Below are 23,947 nucleotides of genomic sequence, written 5' to 3'. Positions count from 1 at the left end.
TAAATTTGATGATTGAATAGCAGAGGAACAGCTAGGATAATTATCATTTCTTCAAAAGGACTGTCATCTTTTCCACCTGGATAAATATCCTGCTTTTTGCTTCCTTAACATAGAAAAGTTGGCCATTAGAGAACTGAGCTGGATATATATATTGACAATGTGTGCAAATACCCATAATTATCATTGCAGCCACATAGTCTACTGCACCACAGCACAGGAAAAGGCCAGTACCTTGTGCTGGACTGATTGAAACTAGATTACTAAAGCACCAAAAAAGGATACTGGAAACCCAGATACCTGAATTAATACAGAAATATTGTTGTAGAGCAATACAGTACTTTTTCCATTAAGAAAACATGTTGAAAACTTCTACACTCTTCTGGTACAGGCTTTCAACTAATTTCAAACAGTTATAGCAGGCCTTGATTACAGTACAATAAGATAGGATAGTCAGCTATGAGCAGATACCGGGGTGCTTCACTGTATTATAAGAGCATTATCAGGGCATTAAATGGTTTGTACTTCTGCAATCTGATCAGAGGTTTGTTTACATCTAGTGAGAGCACTAGATTTTGAATCAGATTATTGATCCAGGAGAACAAATATTGGAACTGATCGAATCCTTCTATGAATTTGACTTTGGAAACCAGATACTCGGGGCTGGATTTCCCATCAAAATGAGAACGGTGATTTTGGGATCAGCATGTAAGACTCAAAATTGGTATAAAGCCTTTCTTTTATACTGATCATTCTGGACCAGAACAATAGATGTAGATGGTACAAGCAGCAGCTTAAAGACTTTTGCATTATGTATTTTCAATATTTTCTCCAAAGCAATTGCAATCCATCTACACATTTTGCTAGGGGTAGCCACTGCTTAAATGTAGACCTGCTCATTGCTTAGGGGCAAATGCACCAGTTACTTCTTGGTACAGCAATGAAAGAAAGTAAACAAGAACTTGTAGCAGATGTGGCAGTACAAGCAGTACTGTCAACTGCAAGGGAAACAGGGCCATTAGGCTCCACCCTTTGTTACAATACTTTCCTCATCTTTTTTTGCCTCATTTGAACCTGAATAAGGGTCATTGTGGTCTCTGTGACAATGCAATGCTGCATCCAGAGATTTGTGAACAGGTTCACCTCTTCTCCATCTCTAGCAGCACAACACAAGGAACCTGTACAGCACCACTACACTATGCTGGAGGCAGAGTCGCTTCCTGAACCACCATGTGGATGGCAACAAAGTGTGCTTACCAGCCCCCAACCACTCCTGAAGTAGAGTATCAACAGAAGAACCCTTATACCCACTTCTAGACACTATTTTGCCATTTTGAATTTCCATTTTCAGCAAGCACTATAAACCTTTGGTTGCTTAGGGTAAGCTTATACAGGTGTCCCCCCCATATCTCCCCACAGGGGATATGTTCTTGCCCCCCCACACACAGATAAGCAGGAACCCCATACAGAGAAGTATAGTACTTACTTCTCCACACCCCCATCATCTTCCTTTTACTTTACTGTGGCACCAAGCATGCATTATTCCTTTATAGAATACTAGAAGAGAAACACAATAAGCAGGTAGGTAGCCAGAATGCTAAAGAGAGGAGACTAAGCAGACTGTGACAGGAAGCAGAAAGTTTCTTGTTTCCTGTTATCGTTGTGGCTGTATCCCTCTAGCGTTCAAGCTGCCTGCCTGTTTGTTGTGTTCCCCTTCTAGCATTCTGTAAAGGAAAAAAAGTGTGTGTGGTGCCACAGAAAAAAAGAAAAAGGAAGGTAATGGCTGTGGAGAACAGCAGACACATGGATCCACGGGTATGGGGGAACACCTGTATGTTGCAAGAGGAGCGACTCCATCATTTGGTATCTTGAATTTTCATACAGAAACAATTACCTAATACTCTTTGAGCCAATAGCTAAACTAAGATACATCTAAGCTTAGATTCAGTCAATTACTTTTATTTGATTCTCACAATCCCTATTCCAATTGTTCTAAACGGATGTGAATGGGTCATGGAAAAGGCCCTTGTTTACTTTGGGTTCCACCAAAGTTCATTATAAAATCACATTTTGCCTTCAGATTCCACTATCAATAGATCAGTTACTAACTTTTGAAATTTCGTCAGTCCCTTGATTTCCGTTAAGTTTCATTTCAGCCCTAGCCAGCATGCTGTAAAGAATAGATTTGACTTGAAAATACATTTAAAGAGTGCATACAGCCTATTGAGAAATCTGAAATGAAGGATTGTTCAAGACTGCCTAAATGTAAGAAAAATGGCTTCCTTCCTAGGAAAACTCAGCTACGGTGAAACAATATTTACTACAGTGCTCTGCACTGTAATAAATATGCAATATAAATTAATAATTTACAAGTACCTGAGCAAGGATGCAGCCCACCTTCACACAGCATAGCACCAAAGGCAGTAGCTCAGAGTTCTTAAAAATAATGGGGTTTTGAACATTAAAAATTCTACCTATTGATATAAAAATATTGATCTCCAACGAGAGTTGAAAATAGTGCAAACTTCTGTCTTCACTTTTCAGGATAAAAAAGTTTCATTTTGTCATTTCATATAGGCACCATTGCAGGATCTAGGCACGGGGAGTGGAAGTTTAGGTGCAGGCCTGTTTGAATGAAAGGGTCAAGGGGAAAAAACATATTAACACTATTAATTAGCAAGCATATTCATTGTGCAGCAACAGACATTGCATCATTAACATTCTGCTGTAAGGAATGGTTTGATCTTGAAACGCAGGAACACTCAGCTCCATCCATTTTGGCAACAGAGGTTTTGCAAATTCCTCCTTTTATATATATTCAGTGATCACTTCGGACCAGTTTAGATTATTTCTCGTCTCAAACTGGCCCCATATGATTAAGTAAAGTAACCAGGAAGCAAGGGGAGGGGCCAAAATGGGTGTATACTTTGAGTGTGCGTGTCTATCATTGTGTGGGTTCAGTTCAGAATGAGGAGTATCATCTGAACCAGTCCTACATGTAAACAGAATATTCAAAGGACAAACAGAGTAACTGGAACTCAATGGCAGAGTACATGCACTACATGCAGACGTTCCCAGGTTCAATCCTTGGTATTTCTGGGTAAGGCAGAGAAAAAATCCTGTCCAGGATTTTAGCCACCACCAGCCACTGTTGACAATACTGAGCTGGATGGAACAAGGGGCTGGCTCAGAATAAAGCAGCTTTCTATGTTTCTATGGCTATTAGGAAAACACATTGTTTCCTAGGGTGTGAATATGAATTGGGTTGTGACCCTATTTTTGTGGTTTGCTAAACTGACAGGGCAGATGAGGCTATGTGTATCAAGAGTTAAACAAGCTGCTACTGGGGGTGGGGGTACTGCTGCCCAATCACCATTATAGCCACGGCCCATGGCATTTATAAATTAAGCAGCAGCTTTTAGGGCCTCTAAAAGTTTGGGAACCACTGAGCTAAGTCATTACATTAGAAAAAAGTCTTTAAAAAAAAAGTTTTTTTTCCATTAGAAAAAAAATGGGATACCAGATTTCAGAGAAACATATGCTGTTCCAAACATACAGTGGGACAACCAAACTAACCTGACAGGAGCAATGTAAGGCGCAGGTTTTGGAATCCTGAGAGCTGCTCTAGAGACACCATTAAACTGAACAGTTTTGTTCTTCTGAGGATCAGCGGGCAAAGGCTTTTGAGGAGGACTTGGCTTGCAAGATTCCTATAATGGGATACAAGATTATAGAATTTTAACAATGAACAATTTAATAGTTTTTTCTCCAACATAAAAGATTGCAATCACTAAGAATTGTAGGGCACTTTGTCCGGTGAGAAGTATTATAAACATGATAAAAGCCAGTAATAGTTCTAGGATTTTTATTACAGCCAGGCTGGCCCAGCCTTGAGGCTGATTGAAGCAGGTGCTTTGAGTGGCAGGTTGGGGAGAGCAGCAAACTGATGAGGGGTGATGTGCACTTCACATCTGTGTTCATGACCCTCTGCCCATTCAGTCCAGTCATCCAGCTTTCCAATCCACTGACTGTAGCAGCAGCAACCCACCTCTTCCTCCAGAGCTGCAAGAAGAGACGGGAGGATGATCCTGTTCTCATTGCTCACTCTATGAGTAATCAGGATTGCTTGGCCCCACCTTCTTACTCTTCTTGCATGCCCAGAAAGAAGGCGAGGTGGGCAGGAAAGAAAAGGATATGGACCTCCCCCTCCCCCCTCCCCCACAAACCTCCTCCTTTTTACATCTTGGCATCCTCTGCTAATCCTGTTTGTTTCAACACATCCAGTGAAGGCAAGCAAGAGAAGCTGACAATTAATGGAGGACCTCCATTGAGTAAGAGAAAGAACACAGGGTGGTGGGGGGCTCCAGATTGCTGTGCTATGCTGTGCTTTGCCCCTAAGCAGCTGGGTGGGCAAGGAAGAAGGTGAGAAGTTTTTTTTTAAAATGTTTTCAGAGCTAGTACATGCCTGAAACTGCCACCCAGAGCCCCCTCTGCTTGTGCATGGCTACAGGCCCCCCTCCTATGAAGGGTGGTGGGCAAAAAAGAGCAGGTGTGCTTCCATCCTCCTTCCCTTCCGAAGTGGGCGCATTGAAGCCTCCTTGGTCCATGTTTCTTCTGTTTGAAATGAATAGGCACAGGGGATGCTGGGAATCCAGCTTTCCAGGCTAGTGCTCATTGCAAACAGAAGAGTATGGAGCAGTAACCTTCCTTAGTTCAGGCAAGGGATGGTCGAACTCCAAAGTGCCTTTCTCTGCAATTGCATAAGCACCAAGGAGGAAGAAACGTTATGTGGAGCCAAGGCAGCTTCCCCCCCCTTCTTCCCCCACCAGTGCTGGAGGGAGAAGGATGCTGCTGCTGCAATTCTCTTCTGACTTGCTCCGAGCAAATCAGAGGAGGGTCAGAGTACCCAGTGGAGTGGTGAGCTGAAGAGAGCAGTGGACAGACAGGTTGGGGGTTCATCTGTTCCACGCCTTGCCGCACAAACACTTAAGGTGGTCTCATGGTTGGGCAGCCCCTGCTTATGTTAAAGGGGAGGGGTTCAAACTGACAGGGTAGTGGATCTGCCACTACTCAGGCAGCAGATCCACTGACCACTTCTGGTTATAGCTTATGATATTTGTAGCTCAACCAAACATTGAGTTACAACTTTTGGCTCTGCATCTATTAGTTCAGTCATAAAAGTAAAATTTGTCCTCCAGAATCCCTCAAACAGACTTTCAGTGGAAACAAAAGTGCACTTTCTCTGATTCTCCATGAGTTCTACTTGCAAGAAGAGAAGGTACAAAATTAAAGGACAGGAAGGTTTTTTAGAAGTCATTCCAACCAAAGGGTCAGCATGTAGTTAGAATGCAGAACTACTTGCCACAGGATGTGGTGATGGCATCTGGCCTAGATGCCTTTAAAAGGGGATTGGACAAATTTCTGGAGGAAAAATTCAGTATGAGTTACAAGACATGATGTGTATGTGCAACCTTCTGATTTTAGAAATGGGCTATGCCAGATGCAAGGGAGGGCACCAGGATGCAGGTCTGTTGTTATCTGGTGTGTTCCCTGGGGCATTTGGTGGGCCACTGAGATACAGGAAGCTGGACGAGATGGGCCTATGGCCTGATCCAGTGGGGCTGATCTTATGTTCTTATGACAAAAAGTCAAAGGGGTGCCTACATTATTCCTGAAGGAAACCTAAAATACTAAAAACCTAAAAAGGAAAAATAAAATTTTTAAGCAAATCTTTTGCACTTTTTTAACTATATGAATTTGCTCTTTCAAAACAGGAACATAAGGTGATTCCCACTAAACATGCTGAGAGCAAAGGAGAAAAATACAAAGCTCATTGTTGGGTACACCTGGCATTTAGACCTCATATTTATAACAATTTTATCCCATCTCTTTTGTTGCAGGCAATATGTAAAGATGATTACTGGACTCAAGGCAGGAGCAGTGAGCACCATTTGGCCTTTTTTTGGGTGGAGAGCTTCTCAAAGGAATTCAATCTCTTACAGCCCTATACACATCTTCCCAGAAGTAAGGGCGCAATCCAGCACTGACATAAGGGCAATGCAGCTCTGAGGTAAGGGAACAAACATTCCCTTACTTTGAGGAGGCCTCCATGAGTGAAACCCAACTGCAGGATGAAGCACATGTCCCATTGGCATCGCTATGCCAGAGCTGGAGAGCACTGGCATAAGGGGTTAGGATTGCGCCCTAAGTGCCATTAGAGTCAATGGGGCTTTTCTGTTCCAGGAAAGTGTGGATAGGATTGGGCTGTGAATCTGCTGTGTAAAGCTACAGGTAATCACATTAGTTCTGAGCTTTTAGCAACTTTTTCCATGATAGAATAGGTTGGTTGGTTGGCAACCTTCAGTCTCGAAAGACTATGGTATAAGCCTACAGCACCTGTTATTCCCAGGCGGTCTCCCTTCCAAGTACTAACCAGGCCTGACCCTGCTTAGCTTCTAAGATCAGATGAAATTGGGCATGTGCAGGGGAAAGGGTCAGAATAGGAGTAAGTAAACATTCATCAATGCAGTGTTATATGCAACAAACAGATGTGAGAAATGAAGAAATAAATAAGTTCATCATACTACAAATAGCAGAAATAGTAGTCTGCTTTAGCAAGTGTTAGAATTAACATATGTTTTGTGTAAAGCAGGGGTACTCACACTTTTTTGGCTCGAGAGATACTTTGAAGCCCAGCAAGGCCCGGAGATCTACCAGTTTTTTTTTACAATGTTCGCACCATCATAACATATAACATTTATGTGTACAATGTATGTTGGTGTACCTTGAGCCCCACTGAGTATAACAGGACTTACTCCTGAGTAGACATGCCTAGGATTAGGCTGTGAGGCTGCAATCCTAGCCACACTTACCTGGGAGTAAGCCCCATTGAGTACAATGGGCCTTACTCCCGGCGTTTCCTCCCAGAGGCACCTGAAGGGAGGGGTCGGCACTCCGCGATCTACTCATTTTGCCTCGCGATCTACCGGTAGATCGCGATCCACCTATTGAGCACCCCTGGTGTAAAGACTCCTGAGAATGATGACAACACCTTGATATATGAATCAATTGACACAGTGTGTTTGCTAAGTCTGGGCTGTTCAGAGTACGTTAACTGTAAATGAACAACTATAGACAATCTACAAAGGTTTAAAGTTGTCTGTAGCTGCATCCTTTAAGAAGGACAGACTGCTCTTAACATATGCAGTAAGGGAGCTTTAAATTCTCTAAATTTCACAAGAAGAAGAAAAAGCAGACGGTTTAAGGAAAGACTGAAGCTGAAACACATGGAGAAGAAATATTACTGAAACACTATACTCGGTTATAAATTATGGGTTCTTTTTTTTCTTTTGGTAGCTTCCAGCTGTAATAGATACTTTAAAAAAAATTCCTTGTATTTTGTTGCAAGGGGAATTGTGCTCAGTTTTATTACATCATTGTAACGTGGGGATTTTCAGTTAGTATAGCTTTTCTGAAAATGAAAATGGCAAAAAGATAACCTGAAACACGGTATTACTGAGACACTTAGTAATTAGATGAAAATTACACTTCTCGCTCTAGAGAGGGTTGGCTGTGGCTGCCTGCAGGTCTAAGAAAACAGAAGCTGTGGCCTTCTTCCAGCACTTATGCATGACAATTACATTACTCCCATTATATGAACAGTTTATATAAGTAAAGTTAATAAGTAACATTTGTATTTACTAGTGGGTGCAAGATTCAAGCCACACAGACAACATTTTATCACTGGCTGTAATTTTAAGTAAACAGAAACCACAGTCCGTGTTCAACATTCTTTCTCTTTGTGACATGTATTAAAAGCCAAAGTTCAGTCACACCACACTGTCACATCAGGGAACAAAGTCAGGTTCAGTTATACAGACAAAGGTTGCTGGATTAATGGCCTCCACTGTATTCTGTTGGACAAAGTAAACAAAGAGGTTTAAGGTTAATGCTGAGCTGGTAGAGTCTATCTATCTGCCTTATTGCTGACAGCATGAGTGAGGGTGGGGGGAAGGTAGAATTGCGACAGTCACAGCAATGAACACCAGTTACTCAAAGATGACAGAACAGTGGAGGTCTCAGTGTGCTAGGACTATCTAAATCAGTGATTTTCAATTGGTGTGCTGCGGCTCATTGGTGTGCTACAAAAGGTCTGCAAGTGCCATGGGAATTTGGAGCACAGTGGTTAAAAATCACTGAAACAGCCAAAGAACCTAGAAGAGTCTCTCGGAATTGACATCACAAGAGGTGAAGACAAGAGGTCAATGTGCTGTGAGAAGAAGAACATCAAAAATCACTGATCTAAATGTTTCAGAAGCATAAGCACTCAGTTCCGATTGGTGAACAGGTAACTTTTAATTGGTTATTCAAAGTTCCCTTCAAAGGTTCTCATTCGCTTTTAACTATGGACCAATGAACAGTAGCTTTGAGAGAGTGTGTCTTATGATTGGTCATAGAGGTTGCAGGATAAAAGGGGCAGCAAGAGATGTGGCTATAGCTGGGGTTTAAGAGGCAGTGTTGCCTAGATGAAAAGGTAGATGGCATGAAATTCTGGAGAGAGGCTTGTGGCTTATGATCATTGGAAAAGTTGAGGGAGAGAGCTTAAGGAAGCCATCCCAGAAGCCACTCCTGAACAAAGAGCCAGGAGCTGTCTACTTAGTAGTGTCTTTGGGTAGTGATTTAACAGGAGCACAAAAGTCCAAAAGGAAGACTTCAGGAAGGCCTCAAGAATTCCTTGAAAAGGTCAACAGGCATGTGGATGTGGGTGCACCTGTTGATATTATAAATCTGGAATTTTCAGAAGGCTTTTTACACAGGCCCTCACCAAAGACTCCTGAGGAAACTCCACAGTCAGGGAATAAGAGAGCAGGTCCTCTTATGGATTAGGAATTGATTGAAGAACAGGAAACAGACTATGGATGTCAATGGGCAATTTTCACAATGAGAAATGTGAAAAATGGTATGCCCCAAGGATCGGTCTTCAGATTGATGCTTTTCAACTTGTTCATAAATGACCTGGAGTTGGTCATAAGCAGTGAGGTCAAATTTGCAGATGACAAATTTGTGGATGACACCAAACATTTCTAGGTAGCAAAGTTTCCCTTCTGGGAGATTTTCCCCTAAAAGTGAACAGCTTCTATTCACTTTCTATGAGAACCAATAAAGTACTGCACTTTGGGGGATAAGGTTCCATGGGAAGCAAAACCTGTTTCCACCCAACATGCACAGGGCAGTTTCTACCAAAGGGGACTCCACTGCGTGTTTAATTTCATCATGTTTATAAAATCAGGTCAATGTACAGATATAGACATGAAAATAGGCTCCAGCTCTTTGCTGATCTATTGCCAGCACGGTCCTTGGAGCCACAAATGTGTATTATTGCTAAGCTCTCTGTGCCAGCAAGGCCTTTTCTCTGACCCAGTTTCCCCAGAGCGTGTAAAGTATTTATAGATGAGATGAATTTATTCTTTCAGCTTTAGATCTGTAACTTTGAGAACTGTTTAAATGTGTCAGGTTTTTACATGTAAGCAGAAAAAAATATCAGCACTAGATCTCATTATTTATAAGCGTATGGTATATATAAGTCCTGAAATCCAAGGACAATGGGACATTGTCTGGGGTATATCTTGGGTGTGTGTGTGTGTGTGTGTGTGTGTGAGCGAGAGAGAGAGATCAAGAGAGTGTGTGAGCGAGAGAGTGAGAGACAGACAGAGAGAACACATGCATAAAGGAATCTTAATGTATCTATTACATTTTTAAAAATACATCATTGCTGTACCTATATATTCTGTTCTTTCTTTTAATCCAAAAGTGGCTGCAGGCAAACTGAAATCAGGGTTGAGAGTTCACTAAGGGGAAGGGAGAACTAATCTTGTTCCCTATTGGCTGTTTTTATCATTGTCAGTTTATTCCATCTTTTTTTTTAAAAGAAGGAATAATGGAACAGAAATAAATACACTCAGTAAAACATCTGTTCATGTTAGATTTGGAAAGTTCTCGGTCCCATTCTGCTTTAGATCTTAAACCTCTATAGGTAACAGAACTGAAAACCAGTAACACCTACCTGGTCATGCCTGGAGGAAAGGTTGGCAGGCAGCAGTTTTATGGGAACTGTCTGTTGACATGGTGGCTCACAGAGAACTGCCAAACGATGTTCAGGCTGACTTGACCGTCGTATATCCTGTGTCTTCATTGGGTTACTAATATCAGCTGTCTGATATTGGAGCACTCTTAGTGGATCATTTCTCTGCAGACCCATAAAACAATTGCATTTCAAGTCAACAACAGCTTAAATTTACTGGACATAATCCAACCAAGTTAAGCATTCTCAGGTTCATCTGATTTCAGTGAAAGAGAGGTAAGCAAGTGATTAACTCTCCCACTGAATCCATTTGGACCCAAAATACTTAATTTCGGTTGGACTGTGTCCATATGTTTCTTCTAAGGCATATCTTATAACTAATAGATAGAAACATTGCTGCTTTCAAGGTTGTTTTCAATTGGCTCTTCCTTTTTAATTTTTCCACTTTACCTTTTCTGAAGCCAAAGAACAACCAATTAACAGTTTATTCAAACACAAGTCCTTAGATGCCTGGAAAACATTGCTCCTGCCTGAGATGGCTGGCTGCAATCCAGAGACCAATTCCTTTCCATAATTTGAAGTGTCCATCTGTCTAGAACTTGGGAGCCAAAGTGTATTTTGGGGCCTAGGTGGTTTTGCTTCTGTTCACTTGTTAATATAAATACTCTATGATTTCACTTCAGATAAAAATACTTAAAACATGGGGGAAACAAAGATGAGATTTAATCAATGACACATTGTGCAAGGACCCACCTTGTGTATGTTTAAATGATGTGGCTTTTTAACTAGGTGTTTACTGAGGGCTGAAGTATTAACATGATTGGGCTCAAATGAACTTGAAGGCCTTGCTGGACTCACAGACCTGAAACAGAAATATAAACATTAAAAGTAGCCATTGCCTATGAAAGGTTGCTTCAGAGTTACGCTCCAGCAGGACTTGCTTATCTTTACTTTCTTCACTCAACAGTGAAAGTAAAATCCTTCTAACATACTTGCAAGGATAAAAATAAATATTGATTTTTGTTGTTGGGAACTACTAGTCTGTTAAATTAGCTCTTGCAGTCTTTGAAAGTGCAGCTTTATAACACCCAGGAGACTCTTCTAATGAAGCTGCTATTTAAGCAGTAATGACCTCCACTATGTATATTGTGGTTTGTTTGGTAGAGTGGAGACAAGAGGCTACCCAATATTTCAACATTTCAAGCAGGCTCAAATGAAGGCAGATTTTCATTACTTTTTAATTGCTGAAGAAAAAAAGTAAGATGAAATTAACAACAACATTTAGGATGTGTCCACATAGCAGATTCCTGTATCTTTGTTCAATGTGAGAAGCATCCTTCTCTCAATGCTCCATCAGAAGCTCAAGGGGTTGTGAGCTGAGCTACACTGTGATGTTTGTTTTTCCATGATTAATATTAAAAGAAACATGATAAAAAGCACATTTTGAAATGTGAGAATGATATGGTTTATCTAGTTGCCATTGTTGCTCTTATTTAAAACAGGAGGAAAATTTAGGAAATATCGTACCTTAGTTTCTCCATTGTTGTCATCTTATTTATAAGGAACAATCTAATCAAGACTCTCCTTTTGACGTACATAAGTGATCCAGCAACTATAAGGCACAGGGTGGTTATGAGTAGCCCTATTGTTAAGCTTCTGTTATCTGAAAAAAAGAAACCAAAACTACTGATAGACCTGTTCAATGAAAAGTAGCACTGTCTGGTTTTTGGCAATGGTATGGAACAGTCTGAATAAAAATGACATCTTAGGGTTTTAATCAGGCTAATGGCTGACTGGCAGTGACATGATTGGTGCTCTGCCATTATTCCATCCTATAGCATTTCAGTAGTGTGGAGGTGATAAGGAGGGGGGAATTAATAATGAGCCATGCCAGAACTGTTGTCCAACTTCTGCTAATGGATTGACTTTTCCAGCCTGAGCTCATGCTTCTCATTTGATGCTATAGCCCCACATTACTGGAACGGTAATGAGGTATGAAAGAATGACAGCTACACTGACAAGAATTGGCCCTGAGTTTTAGCATCTTGACACTCTCCATGCATACCTTGGTCCTGTCTTCTAGGACCAAGTGCTGACAAATGTCAGCACTGAATGGACTTGATACAGAAGAAACAGATGCCAACAACACATTGATAGCACTTAATCTGAGGGCAAAGCTGAAGAACAAATATCTCCAATGTAAAACCTAAAGCTTTTGGCTGGAAATTAAAATAATTAGAAATATCTTCACATAATATTATTGCATATTATTTGAGGTTCATGCTTGAAGCGATGTTGAGAATATGTGGCACACATAGCTTGTGTGAAATTCTTTGAGTTACTAAAGAATACTCAAGCTGCATGTTATATTTTCCCACGATGAATGGTCTTTGCTTTATTGAGCAAATCTTTCACAGTTTCATGTGAAAACTACTAAAATCATCAATCAAGCTACTCTATTAAGGGTTTATGTTTAAAGCCAAGTATTAAGGCAAAACAATTATCACCGCTAGAAATTTCTGTTGTGGTTTACAAAGCATAGTCCTGTCACTGGGTAGAGAATGTTAAAAGCATCATGATATCTTATTTTGAAATGTAGTTTTTTTAGGGCACAGTTCTAACCAATTTTCCATCACTGATATAGCTGAACCAATATGTACCATGCAGTGGGGTAGAAGTCAAGGGGGCCTCCTCAAGGTAAGGGCATGTTTGTTAACTTGGGGCTGCATTGCGGCTAGGTCAGTGCTGAAAAGTTGGTTAGGATTGTGTCCTTAACGAAACATAAAATGAAGGCCGGCACTTCAACTTTACGAATTACATGAATTAGGTTTCTTTTTTCTAGCTACTGCGCTCAGATTGCAGTAGATTTTCTTTTTCCATGAGAAGGATGTTAATCTTTCCTGAATGCATTTTTACTTGCAAATAAGTGCTGTTTCACCCATGCATGTACATCATGTGATTTCCCTACCCTTGATTCTGTGCAGTTGATACCTGGCAGCTGACCGCAGTGACTTTATTCAACTGCATTTGATATTATATCAAAAAATTTCTCTGTGGCATTATAGCCATGATGGCCTATTGGCGAACGCAATGCATCACATGATGTTACAGTAATCAAATGATTACCTTGTGCCTACCTTATGATAACCATGCACACCTTATGATAATCCACCTTATGCAAACCTTATGATAACCATGCACACCTGACCTAGACCTACTGGTTTCTGTTTCCAATACATATACCTATGATCAAGGATGCTTGTTACAATGCCCTCAGTGTTAGCTTTGAGTTCTGAGGGAAGCAGAACCACAGCTTACAAGTTGGTTCAGGGAGCAGGTGTAGATTGCTGAGTCAGCAGAATCAGCAGGCACCTGGGACTGACACACCCTGGGTGTGACCAAGCCAGCACTGATTGGCTAAGCTGACTACATAAGGTTAGTCTGCTGGAGCTTCCAGTGCAGCAGTAAGGGAGTTGTTGGAGATAACTGAGGAATGGCTGCCAGTGACTGAGGAGGCTGGATACTGTATGTATATGTTATTACTGACTTATGGACTGAAATTTTGACTGTGTATTGTTGGAAACTGATCTGGATTTGTTATACTTGGGTTGACTGCTCTTTGTGCTGACTCTTGGACTGCTAACCGACTACTCTACTTGTGATATACTTGCTCAAATACATCTGCTGAAAGTACTCTGCTGTATTTGCTGTTTTTCTTGCAACCTGCTCACATTGGGACAAAACAGGGATCCTACACCAATCATCCCATTCAAAACTAACCTTAACACTCAGCACCAAAGCACGTGCAAAGGGGACGTGTACTGCATCCTAAGGGAGGCCACCGCAAGTTCCCTTATCCTGAGGCTGCATTAGAGCTGGAAAGTTGGTTAGGATTGGGCTAAATTGGTTAGAATATACTAGATTCTTCTAGTATATTATTGCATGACAAATGACAGAAGCATCAACATATGTTTGTCACATTCATTTCATTTTCATGTGTACAAGTATTTTACAAATATGTTACAAATACTTGTAGCATTTTACAAGTACTATTGGAAAGCTGGGATTTAACTGAGGCTCCTTTTGCAGGCAGACATTTGGCAATAAGAATGGGTCTGCCAGCACACAGAGAATGAAAAAGTTTGGAAGAGATACCTGAAAAGTTTAGCACCAGTTAGGTCACACTGCTAAATGTACAGGGTGTCTCAAAAAATGTATGCGTTATAATAAGCCCTTCATACATACTTCATTGTAGAAAACCTGAAACACATGAACATCTAAAGGAAGCAATTGAAGAGATGTCTGGAACCATCGCAGTATACACATTGGTGAATGTCTGCAGATTCTTGGTCAATGATATCAGTGGCATATAGATGCCAGTGGGGAACATTTCAAGCACTTGGCTAACTAACTTTTAGCCCAATCCTAACCTGTACTGCAACAGGCAGGCCGGCTGTATTCAGTGCAGAGTTGGAGGTGCTGTGGTGCAATTTAGGGTAAGGGTGCATTTTCCCCCTTACCCTGAGCACTGTCCTAGCCACTACAATGGGGCTACTTGGATCTGCACCATCTAAATCGCTGGTACAGATCTGAGCAGTCCAGTGTTAGGCCAGGTTGCTTGGGAGGGGGTTAGGATCTGGCCTAAGTGCCAGAGGCCAGTCTCACCCTCCTCCTGGGCCCAGCCCATCCACCAGTTCCCCCCCCCCAACCTGGAACACCCATGGAATGCCCTTCCCCATCCTCCCCAAACCCCCATGCCAGCTGCAGAAACCTACCTCTGCTGGGCTTTATCTGGCGTGGGGATGCCCACGCCTATCCTTGCACCGTCCTACCCAACTCCCACAGCGGCATGAATATACTTTATGGCACATTTGTGACACCTGGGAGCCTGCATAAGGGACTGGCACTGGCTTAAGTGCAATTTAGGATTGCACTTTAACTAGCCAATCGCTGCTGTCACCCCACAGCTTGCAGCACAGCCTGTTTTGGTGTGGCTGCATGCTATGGCGGGGAGAAAGATCAGATTGAGCTGCAAATTTAATACAGGATAAATTCACCCACTGAAATAAATGAGATTTAAAACAGCCTACTGTCAGCTGGATCATCATGTTAATTAACTTTAACAGATTATTTATTTTTTACAATGTACCATTTATGTGAAAGAGGCTGCATCTGGAAAAAGTGACCATATCAGAGAAAAGAAGAGTTTTCCCTATTATTTTAACCAAATGATCCAAGGATTTTACCAAATTGAGCTATAATGTGAGTTTTGGTCCTAAAGGAGTCATTAGGACTGTTCTAGAACACGTAAGTTTAGAACTGTGGCCTAAATTCACTCATTCAGCCCCTGGACATTTGGATTTTTTTTTCTTTTGGGCAGAGATGTGTATTTGAATAAGGCTTTTTTTCTTTTACAGTCCCCCTTCTAATCAGCTGCATCTTGCTGTGAAATTGTAATGCCATTTCATTGTTATGGAAATTATTATGATGTCATAAGCTCAGCATTACAATTCATTAGAGGAACTCTATGCAGTAAATGCAATCTAATTTACTTTTGAATAGCACTATTCATACAAAAAGCCATACAATTTCCAAGCCCATCACTACCTCTACATGCAAATGCAGGCCTGATCCACTCTCATATCAGTTAACATAGATGTACAGCCACAGAAGCCAGAGGCTTTTATGGTGCAAGGAATATAGCTATAAGAGGAAAATAGAATCCTGTGTAATTTCAGGTACAGATGAACAAGCTGTAAGAAGGGCTGAGAAAGTTTTCAGAGGCTAATGCAATGTACTGAAATAATAGGCACTACCATTTACCCACTGGTTATAGTCACAGAGTTCAGAAAAACTGAAAATTGGGGATCTTGAGGACTGACACAATTCAGGGCTTCCTAGAACCGAAATACTGACATTGACAAACCATTAACCTTGAGGTACCCAAACCTTTCTGACTGGAGGCTCCTACTAGGCCAGTGGTTCCCAAATTGTGGGTTTGGATCCACTGGTCGATCGTGACCCAATTTCTTGTGAGTTACAGAGCAGAATTCCCAATGAAAACAAGTGATGGAAAGATCAGATAACTAACTCCGGCAAGCCCTGAGACTATTCAAAAATCAGATAGCTGCTAATTGCCCTGCAAAGACCTCAGCGCCTGCAGTTTGCAAGCCTGTGTAAATAGAGGGAGATAAATTTGTGAGCAACGTTTTTCTGTTTATTATTCTGCTTATTATTATTACTTGTAAAAAAAATTATTTCTTCCTAGATTTTTTTTAAGCTCATAAACCTAGGTGGGTCCCAATAGAGTGTCATTTTAAAAAGTGGGTCCCCATGCTAAAATGTTTGGGAATCACTGTACTAGGCCATTGGCCGCAGTTCCACATTAGACCTACAATCCTATTTTTATTCCTTTATAAAATAAAGGAACAGCTTCGGAACACCCAACAGGAACACCCAAAGGAACACCCAACAGCTTTGCCAGGCTGGCCAAACCAGGTTGAGGGTATCCATCGGGTAACTCACCTTCGGTGAGTTAGGGATATGTCTATCCTGAGCATGTGAAGGCAGACTCCAGTGGATTGAGCAAATGAGTCCTACTAGAACAGGACCAACGGTCATGAAGGTAGTTTCTGCAAGCGACATGGTACACTAAGAGCACGGCAAGACACAAAGACCCCCTGGTCAACCACTGCACCCAGCACATCTCCAACCGTCTCGACTTTTGTCCTGCCATTGGAGTAAGATGGAATCTGGGAAGAGAGAGTGAGGCTGACTATGCACACATTTCCCTCATTGTAATCCAATTCACGCGCATGTCTTTACACCCCCCCAACTTTTATAAACTTTAAAGTCCTATGGCGATGGGCGAGTGATGAAGCAGTAGGTGTGGATATACTGTAGCCGCAGACCTGCACAGGCAGCTCAGGTCTAATGGTCATCTTCTTGCTGACTGAAGCAACAGCTGGATTCAGCGTCTACCTGAGTGACTAAGCAGCCGTCATTAGGACTGCACTGCTCACCTCTGTAGCAGAGGAAGGGGCTAGAAAAGGTGCCCTAAACATTGTTTGCTTCACAGAACGCTGGCCAGTTTACCATGGCTGGAGGGGATCCCACTTTATGTGGTCGAACAACAAAACTTCCAAACGCAAAGTGACACCACTCACTATTGGCACATGGAACATTCGCACGCTTCAAGATAACCCCTCAGCAGAGCAACCAGAAAGAAGAACAGCCCTGGTCGCCAGAGAGCTCGCAAGATTTAACATCGATATTGTGGCCCTGTGTGAAACTCGTCTAGCCAACTAAGGCCAGCTTACAGAAACAGGAGGTGGTTACACATTCTTCTGATGTGGACATAACAGTGATGAACTGTTATGAATCTGGAGTTGGCTTTGCAGTCAAGAATTATCTTATCCGCAAACTTGCCAGTCTTCCCAGGGGTGTGAACGACTGACTTATGACACTGCATCTCCCACTACTGGGAGGAAAGCAAGCCATACTGATCAGCGCCTATGCACCCACAATGACGAATCCCGATGAAATAAAGGACAAGTTTTATGAAGATCTCGATGCCCTACTCTCATCTGTGAAGCGCACCGACAGGCTGATTCTACTTGGCAATTTCAATGCAAGGATCCAATCACTCTGCCTGGGATGGCGTCATTGGAAAAAATGGAATCGGCAAATGTAACAGCAATGGCCTACTACTACTGAAGACGTGTGCGACTCATGATCTGATCATTACCAATACCATCTTCCACCTGCCCACTCGAAAAAAGACGTCTTGGATGCATCCACGATCCAAGCTCTGGCATCTTATTGATTATGTCATTGTGTGGAGAAAAGACAGACACCTTGTAAGGGTGCCAAGGCCATGGCGAGTGCTGAATGTTGGACTGACCACAGACTTATCATCTCCAAATTAAGCCTTCACATCAAGCCAAAGAGACGTCTGTAGGGAAACAAAGCTGTGATGAAAAAGACCAATGTCAGTAAACTGGGGAATCCCATCACAGCAGCCTCACTAGCAGAAGAACTTGACAACCAACTCTCGGAGCTGAAATTAGAGGAAAATGCTGAGAAGGACTGGGAACACTTCCGAGACATTGTGCACTCTTCTGCACCTAAGATTCTTGGACCCTCATACAAGAAACAGCAGGACTGGTTTGATGATAATAATCAAGAGATCAAGGTCCTACTTGCTGAAAAGCACCACCTTCACCGTGCTCATCAGAACGACCTGTCGTCAACAACTAAGAAAAATATCTTCAACAACATTTGCAGGACTGTACAGAGCAAGCTCCGCAAGATGCAGGATTCATGGTTGAGTGCCAAAGCAGATGAAAGTTTGCTGATAGAAATGATGCCAAATGGTTCTATGAAGCTCTCAGATCCTTGTACGAACCTCAGCCTTCAGGGAGCTCCCCTCTACTGGACTCAGATAGTGTAACTCTCATTACTGAGAAGACCCTGATTCTACAGCGTTGGGCTGAGCACTTTCAATCTGTACTGAACCGTCCATCCTCCATCAATAACGAGGCGATTGACAGAATGCCCCAGGCAGGTATCAACTACAGCCTGGATGTCCCACCATCAGAGACTGAAACCCTGCAGGCCATTAGCAGTCTAATGGCAAGGCCAGTCTAATGGCAAGGACTTGTCCAGTGGCAAGGCCCGAGGATGCGACGCAATCCCAGCGGAAGTTTATAAAGATGGTGGTGCAGTGCTTGTCGATAAACTCACTCAGCTGTTCCAGTCTTTCTGGAATCAAGGATCCATCCCTCAAGAACTGAAAGACGCGTCCATCTTACACCTCTACAAGAGAAAAGGAAATTGACAAGTCTGCGATAATTACAGAGGAATATCACTGCTCTCCATTGCAGGCAAGATCCTTGCACGAGTGTTACTGAATCGCCTAATTGACCACCTGGATCAGGGTCTACTACCCAAGACACAGTGTGGCTTCCATAAAGGGCGTGGCACTGTGGACATGATCTTTGCAGCCCGACAGCTCCAAGAGAAGTGTCAAGAGCAGAACTGTGAACTGTACACCACCTGATCTCACCAAGGCTTTTGATACTGTCAGTCGCGAAGGTCTGTAGCGCATCATGTCAAAGTTTGGGTGCCCTGACAAATTCATCCTGATGGTGCGTCAGTTCCACGACGGCATGATGGCTCGTGTTCTGAACGACAGAGAAGCTTCAGAGGCTTTCCCGTCACAACCGGCATCAAGCAAGGGTGCGTGCTGGCACCGACCCTGTTCAGTCATGTTTTCAGTCATGCTAATGTTTTCAGTCATGCTGTCAGACGCCTTTCAGAACAGTTCCTTGGGAGTCAGCCTGAGATACATGACCAATGGGAAACTGTTTAACCTGCGTAGACTCCAGGCGGTCACCAAGATTAAGGAGACTGTGCTACAGACCTTCTTTTTGCTGATGACTGTGCCCTGAATGCTGAATCAGAACAGGAAATGCAAGCCAGCATGGAAAAATTTGAAGCAGCATGTGACAACTTCGGTTTCCTCATCAACACAAAGAAAACTGAAGTGATGCACCAGCCAGCTCCGAAGGCCCAACACCAAGAGCCCACCATCATAGTGAAGGGACAAAAGCTGCAAGCAGCGGACCAATTTACATACCTTGGCAGCACCCTCTCCCGCGCAGTGACAATTGACATCGAGGTCAACAGCAGATTCGCCAAGGCAAGCTCTGCATTCGGCAGACTGCTGACCAACGTGTGGAATCACCATGGAATAAGCCTTGCTACAAAGCTTAAAGTCTGAGCAGTTGTGCTAACTACTCTGCTGTATGCCAGTGAGACTTGGGCTGTATACAGGAGGCACGTTAGGCAACGGAACCACTTCCACATGACGTGTCTCTGCAGACTTCTGAGGATCTGGTGGCAGGACAAGGTGCCAGATACAGAAGTCCTCTCCAGAGCAGAACTGCCGTCAGTTCACACCCTGCTGATGAAAGCCCAGACACGCTGGGCAGGTCATGTTGTAATGATGCCAGACCACCGCATCCCTAAACAGCTCTTATATGGTGAGCTGTCTCAAGGAAAGCGATTGCATGGGGACAAAAGAAGCGAAATAAAGACACACTGAAAGCCTCTCTCAAGTCCCTGGATATTGACACCAGCACCTGGGAAAACCTGGCACAAGACCGATTGACATGGCGCATACTGATCCACCAAGGCTGTCAGACATCTGAAGCCAGAAGGACAACCATAGCACAGGAGAAGCATGCACTCCGTAAAGCCAGAACTGCAAATGCTGCAACAGTGGTGCCTACACATGTCTGCCCGACATGTGGCAGAACATTCTGTACTTGTATCGGCCTTATTAGTCATCTACGGACACACCGTGGACAGTCTACAACCCGTTAGATGTCAAGGTGTTCTTCGAAAACAATGGACAAACATCATCACAATCCTATACATTGTATAGGGTGGTGGGTTTTTTGCAAAGATTCTGTGGCTCCCCTGGCTGGTTTCCATGGCTCCCCAGGGAGCCATGGCTCAGTTTGGGAACCACTGCATTAACCTTATTAATTAACCTCAGGAATGCTTCTTATTATATAGTAACCATTTGGAGGTTGTTTTAAATTGTGCACTATTTGGGGCAGGATTTGATCTATGTAGACAGGCACCGCACATAGGATGATTCACTTCATTGATCAGCCAATATATGAAGGCCGTTTCAACTGATCTCTGTGCAGCAGACATTGTATGAGAAGTGACCCTAAGTTTTCTCTGTAAACATTCTATTAAGGGGCTGTTTTATAATGCATGAAAGTACACAAAGATAAAGGTATTCTGGCTGCAAGAAACAGCAATTAAAATACTAATCTTCCAGGACAATGCCTTTTATGTGGTTGCAGAAAGCACAGCTTTTAACCACGTTAAACATTTAGCTTGACCAACATTTTACTTCACCACCAATGAAAGATAAATTGTTATCTATTAGTAATAATGGCAACAATTGATGCTACAGTGGATTAGTCTGACAACACAATCCTATACATGTTTACTCAGAGCAGTGTTTTTCAACTGCTGTGCCGCGGCACACTAGTGTGCTGCGAGGCAGCCTCAGGTATGCCGTGGGGCCAGAGGAGGTAGGCAGCAGGCAGCAGTCGTGGGCGGAGAAGAGGCTGCTTTGTCCCTCTCGTGGGCGGAGAAGAGGCTGCTTTGTCCCTCTCGCGGCAGGCTAAAAGGAGCAGCCGCAGTTGAGCAAGAGGAAGGCTGCAACCCATCCCCATTTACCTGGGAGTAAGCCCCATTGACTATTATGGGGTTTACTTCTGAGTAGACACGCCTAGGATTGGGTATCAAGTCTGTGGTTTGCCCTTCTCTCCGGCAGGGAGAGAAGTCTAGAGGAGGTCTGGGCAGCGTGAGTGAGAACGAAGGAGCTGGGGCAGGCAAGCAGGTAGGAAGCTCAGTCTGCTGAGGCCACCAGCCTAAGAATGGGCTGGCTGAGGGTCCATGAAAGTCCCTTCTCCTTGCCACAGTTGCCTGCAGCTCCCCAAAGCGACCCTCCCTGCCTTGCCTTTGCCTTTCAGAGGAAGGGCACTGGGCCACAAGCCTATCCACACTTTCCTTGGAGTAAGCCCCATTGACTATAATGGGACTTACTTCTGAGTATACATGCCTGGGCTGGGCTCTCAGGTTCCTCTTCTAGCCCCACTTTCCTGGGAATAAGCCCCATTGACTATAATGGGACTTACTTCTGAGTAGACATGCCTAGGATTGGGCTTTTGATCACACTTTTTTCTGAAATACAGGAGCAGCAATGGGGGGAGGAGAATGTGAGGCAAGTGATTCTGGACCTTTGAAAGGTGCAGACAAGTGAGAGGAGGGTCGGTAGGAGAGGTGCTAACTGCAATTATGAGATGGGGGGATGTGCCTGTGGGGTGGGGGAGAGGAGGAGAGAGAAGTGCCAATTGCCTGCTCTTGTATTTGAGAAAAAAGAGTGCAACCAAAAGCCCAATCATAGGCATGTCTACTCAGAAGTAAGTCCCACTAGGCACAACCCCCCAATATGCCCCCCAGTCTTTGGCTGCAATCCTAACCACACTTTCCTGAGAGTAAGCCCCACTGAACAAAATAGGACTTACTTCTGAGTAGACCTAGTTAGGATTGTGCCCTTGTCATGTAATGATTTAATTGTATTGATTATATTAATTAAAAATTAATTGTAATGTAGTAATTTAATGTAAGTAAAAAACTGGGAGTGTGCCTTGACAATTTTAGTGCCTTGACAGTGTGCCGTGAGCTGAAAAAGATTGAAAATGGCTGACTCAGAAGTTAGTCCCATGGTGTTCAATAGGGAAAGTGTGTATATAGGATTGTAGCCTGCGTAGATTACAGACATGGCATGCTTCCCAAGAAGAGCTGTTACTTCTTATCTTGCTCGGGTTCTATTCCCCCCCCCCCCCCATGTTACATTGCTCACATAAGGAGACCACTCAAATGAACAATTGCAATCTACAGGAGAGCTGGCTGAAGTAATATAGAAATATGAACCAGTAGAGAGGACAGTGAAGAGAGACAACACAGCCTGAGAAAGATGCAATGAAGATGGGTAGGGGAGGGTAAATTTAAGAACATAAGAACAGCCCCACTGGATCAGGCCATAGGCCCATCTAGTCCAGCTTCCTGTATCTCACAGCGGCCCACCAAATGCCCCAGGGAGCACACCAGATAACAAGAGACCTCATCCTGGTGCCCTCCCTTGCATCTGGCATTCTGACATATTTGCAGCAGGCAACACTGAAATATGAAGAAAGTGGTATTTCAGGAAAGGTTCTGTGGGAGAATGAACAACCTGCTACGTCACTGTCTACAAAGGAGTGAGGAAAAGTGTCAAACAGTGTCAGCCTTTTACTTGAGGTGAAAAATAAAAATGACGCCCCATCATTCTTGACAAGAACTCGTTTTTTTAAAAGACACACAGAAATGGACTTTTGACACATGAAAATTGGATCTCTCTGTAATGGTGCCCAAAGCATACTGCATCTTTTAGTCTTTTCTTCATAGTGAAGCTGGCTGTGGAGTAAATCATTTACTTACCGGACTGTCTTACTGGTCCACTGTCAACACTGCCGCCAAATCCGGCCTTGTCACAAAAGGGAGGAGCCCACTGGGCCTCACAGTGGCAATTTTTTTTATTGTTGCAGACCTTAAAAATAAAAAAGCACCTATACATATGAACATGGAAAACACTGCATAAAAATGAGCCCTGCCAATCAATCAAGTCAGCAAGAATAATTAAAAGTAAATAAAACATGGCAATTTTAATTAATCTATTGATTTCCAGCATTTGTACTATAAACTGCCCTTCTATTCCAGTAATAAAAACAGATAACTGCAGCCTAATAAAAACAAATAAAACAAAATCCAAAAATACGTCAACAAAAAATTAAGCCTAAAAAAGGGTACAATAAGCCCTAACTGAAATTAGGAAACAGTACAATTGCAGCAATTTAGAAAGCCCACTGAAGACAAATTTTGCTGCCAAAAGTTGAGCAGCAGCAGGTCTAGTCCAATGTCTTTCAGAAGAGAGGCCACAATTAAAAGACTCCGACTCTCATAGCCACCCATCAGGCATGTGATGATGAGGGGGACCTGAAGTTGTGTCTTAGAAGTGGACTGCAGTGCTTGAGGCAAGAGTATTGCTGGATGCTGTTATGTAGATTGCACCATTGTAAGCATTTTTAACCCATTTCTGCCCAGCCCATAGATGTACAATTTAGTCCCTGTTGCATATGTGCGTTGGACAGAAATGGCTTAACTGTGATCTATTTTGCAGCAATGCTGCTATGCTTTTATTTGTTGATTGTTGTAGTTATGCTGCTATAGGGGGGTATT

The 23,947-nt window shown here is 42.9% G+C and overlaps 1 protein-coding gene across 1 annotated transcript in view; it reads right to left on the bottom strand.

Annotated features, from left to right (window-relative positions):
- Window positions 1-2,528: 2,528 nt before the first annotated feature.
- Window positions 2,529-23,947, bottom strand: part of ADAM12 (ADAM metallopeptidase domain 12) — a 277,330-nt gene continuing 255,911 nt past the window's right edge. Inside the window, exons 18-23 of the mRNA XM_066621438.1 lie at window positions 23,150-23,258; window positions 11,606-11,741; window positions 10,832-10,940; window positions 10,061-10,243; window positions 3,574-3,707; window positions 2,529-2,622 (exon numbers count right to left, since the gene is read on the bottom strand). Of these exons, the coding sequence (XP_066477535.1) occupies window positions 2,562-2,622; window positions 3,574-3,707; window positions 10,061-10,243; window positions 10,832-10,940; window positions 11,606-11,741; window positions 23,150-23,258 (732 nt within the window). The 3' untranslated portion in view covers window positions 2,529-2,561. The remainder of the gene's footprint in view (window positions 2,623-3,573; window positions 3,708-10,060; window positions 10,244-10,831; window positions 10,941-11,605; window positions 11,742-23,149; window positions 23,259-23,947) is intronic.

The sequence above is a fragment of the Tiliqua scincoides genome, chromosome 3 (assembly GCF_035046505.1).
Source record: "Tiliqua scincoides isolate rTilSci1 chromosome 3, rTilSci1.hap2, whole genome shotgun sequence".
Taxonomy (NCBI): domain Eukaryota; kingdom Metazoa; phylum Chordata; class Lepidosauria; order Squamata; family Scincidae; genus Tiliqua; species Tiliqua scincoides.
This window is presented reverse-complemented; position numbering and strand designations above follow the sequence as displayed.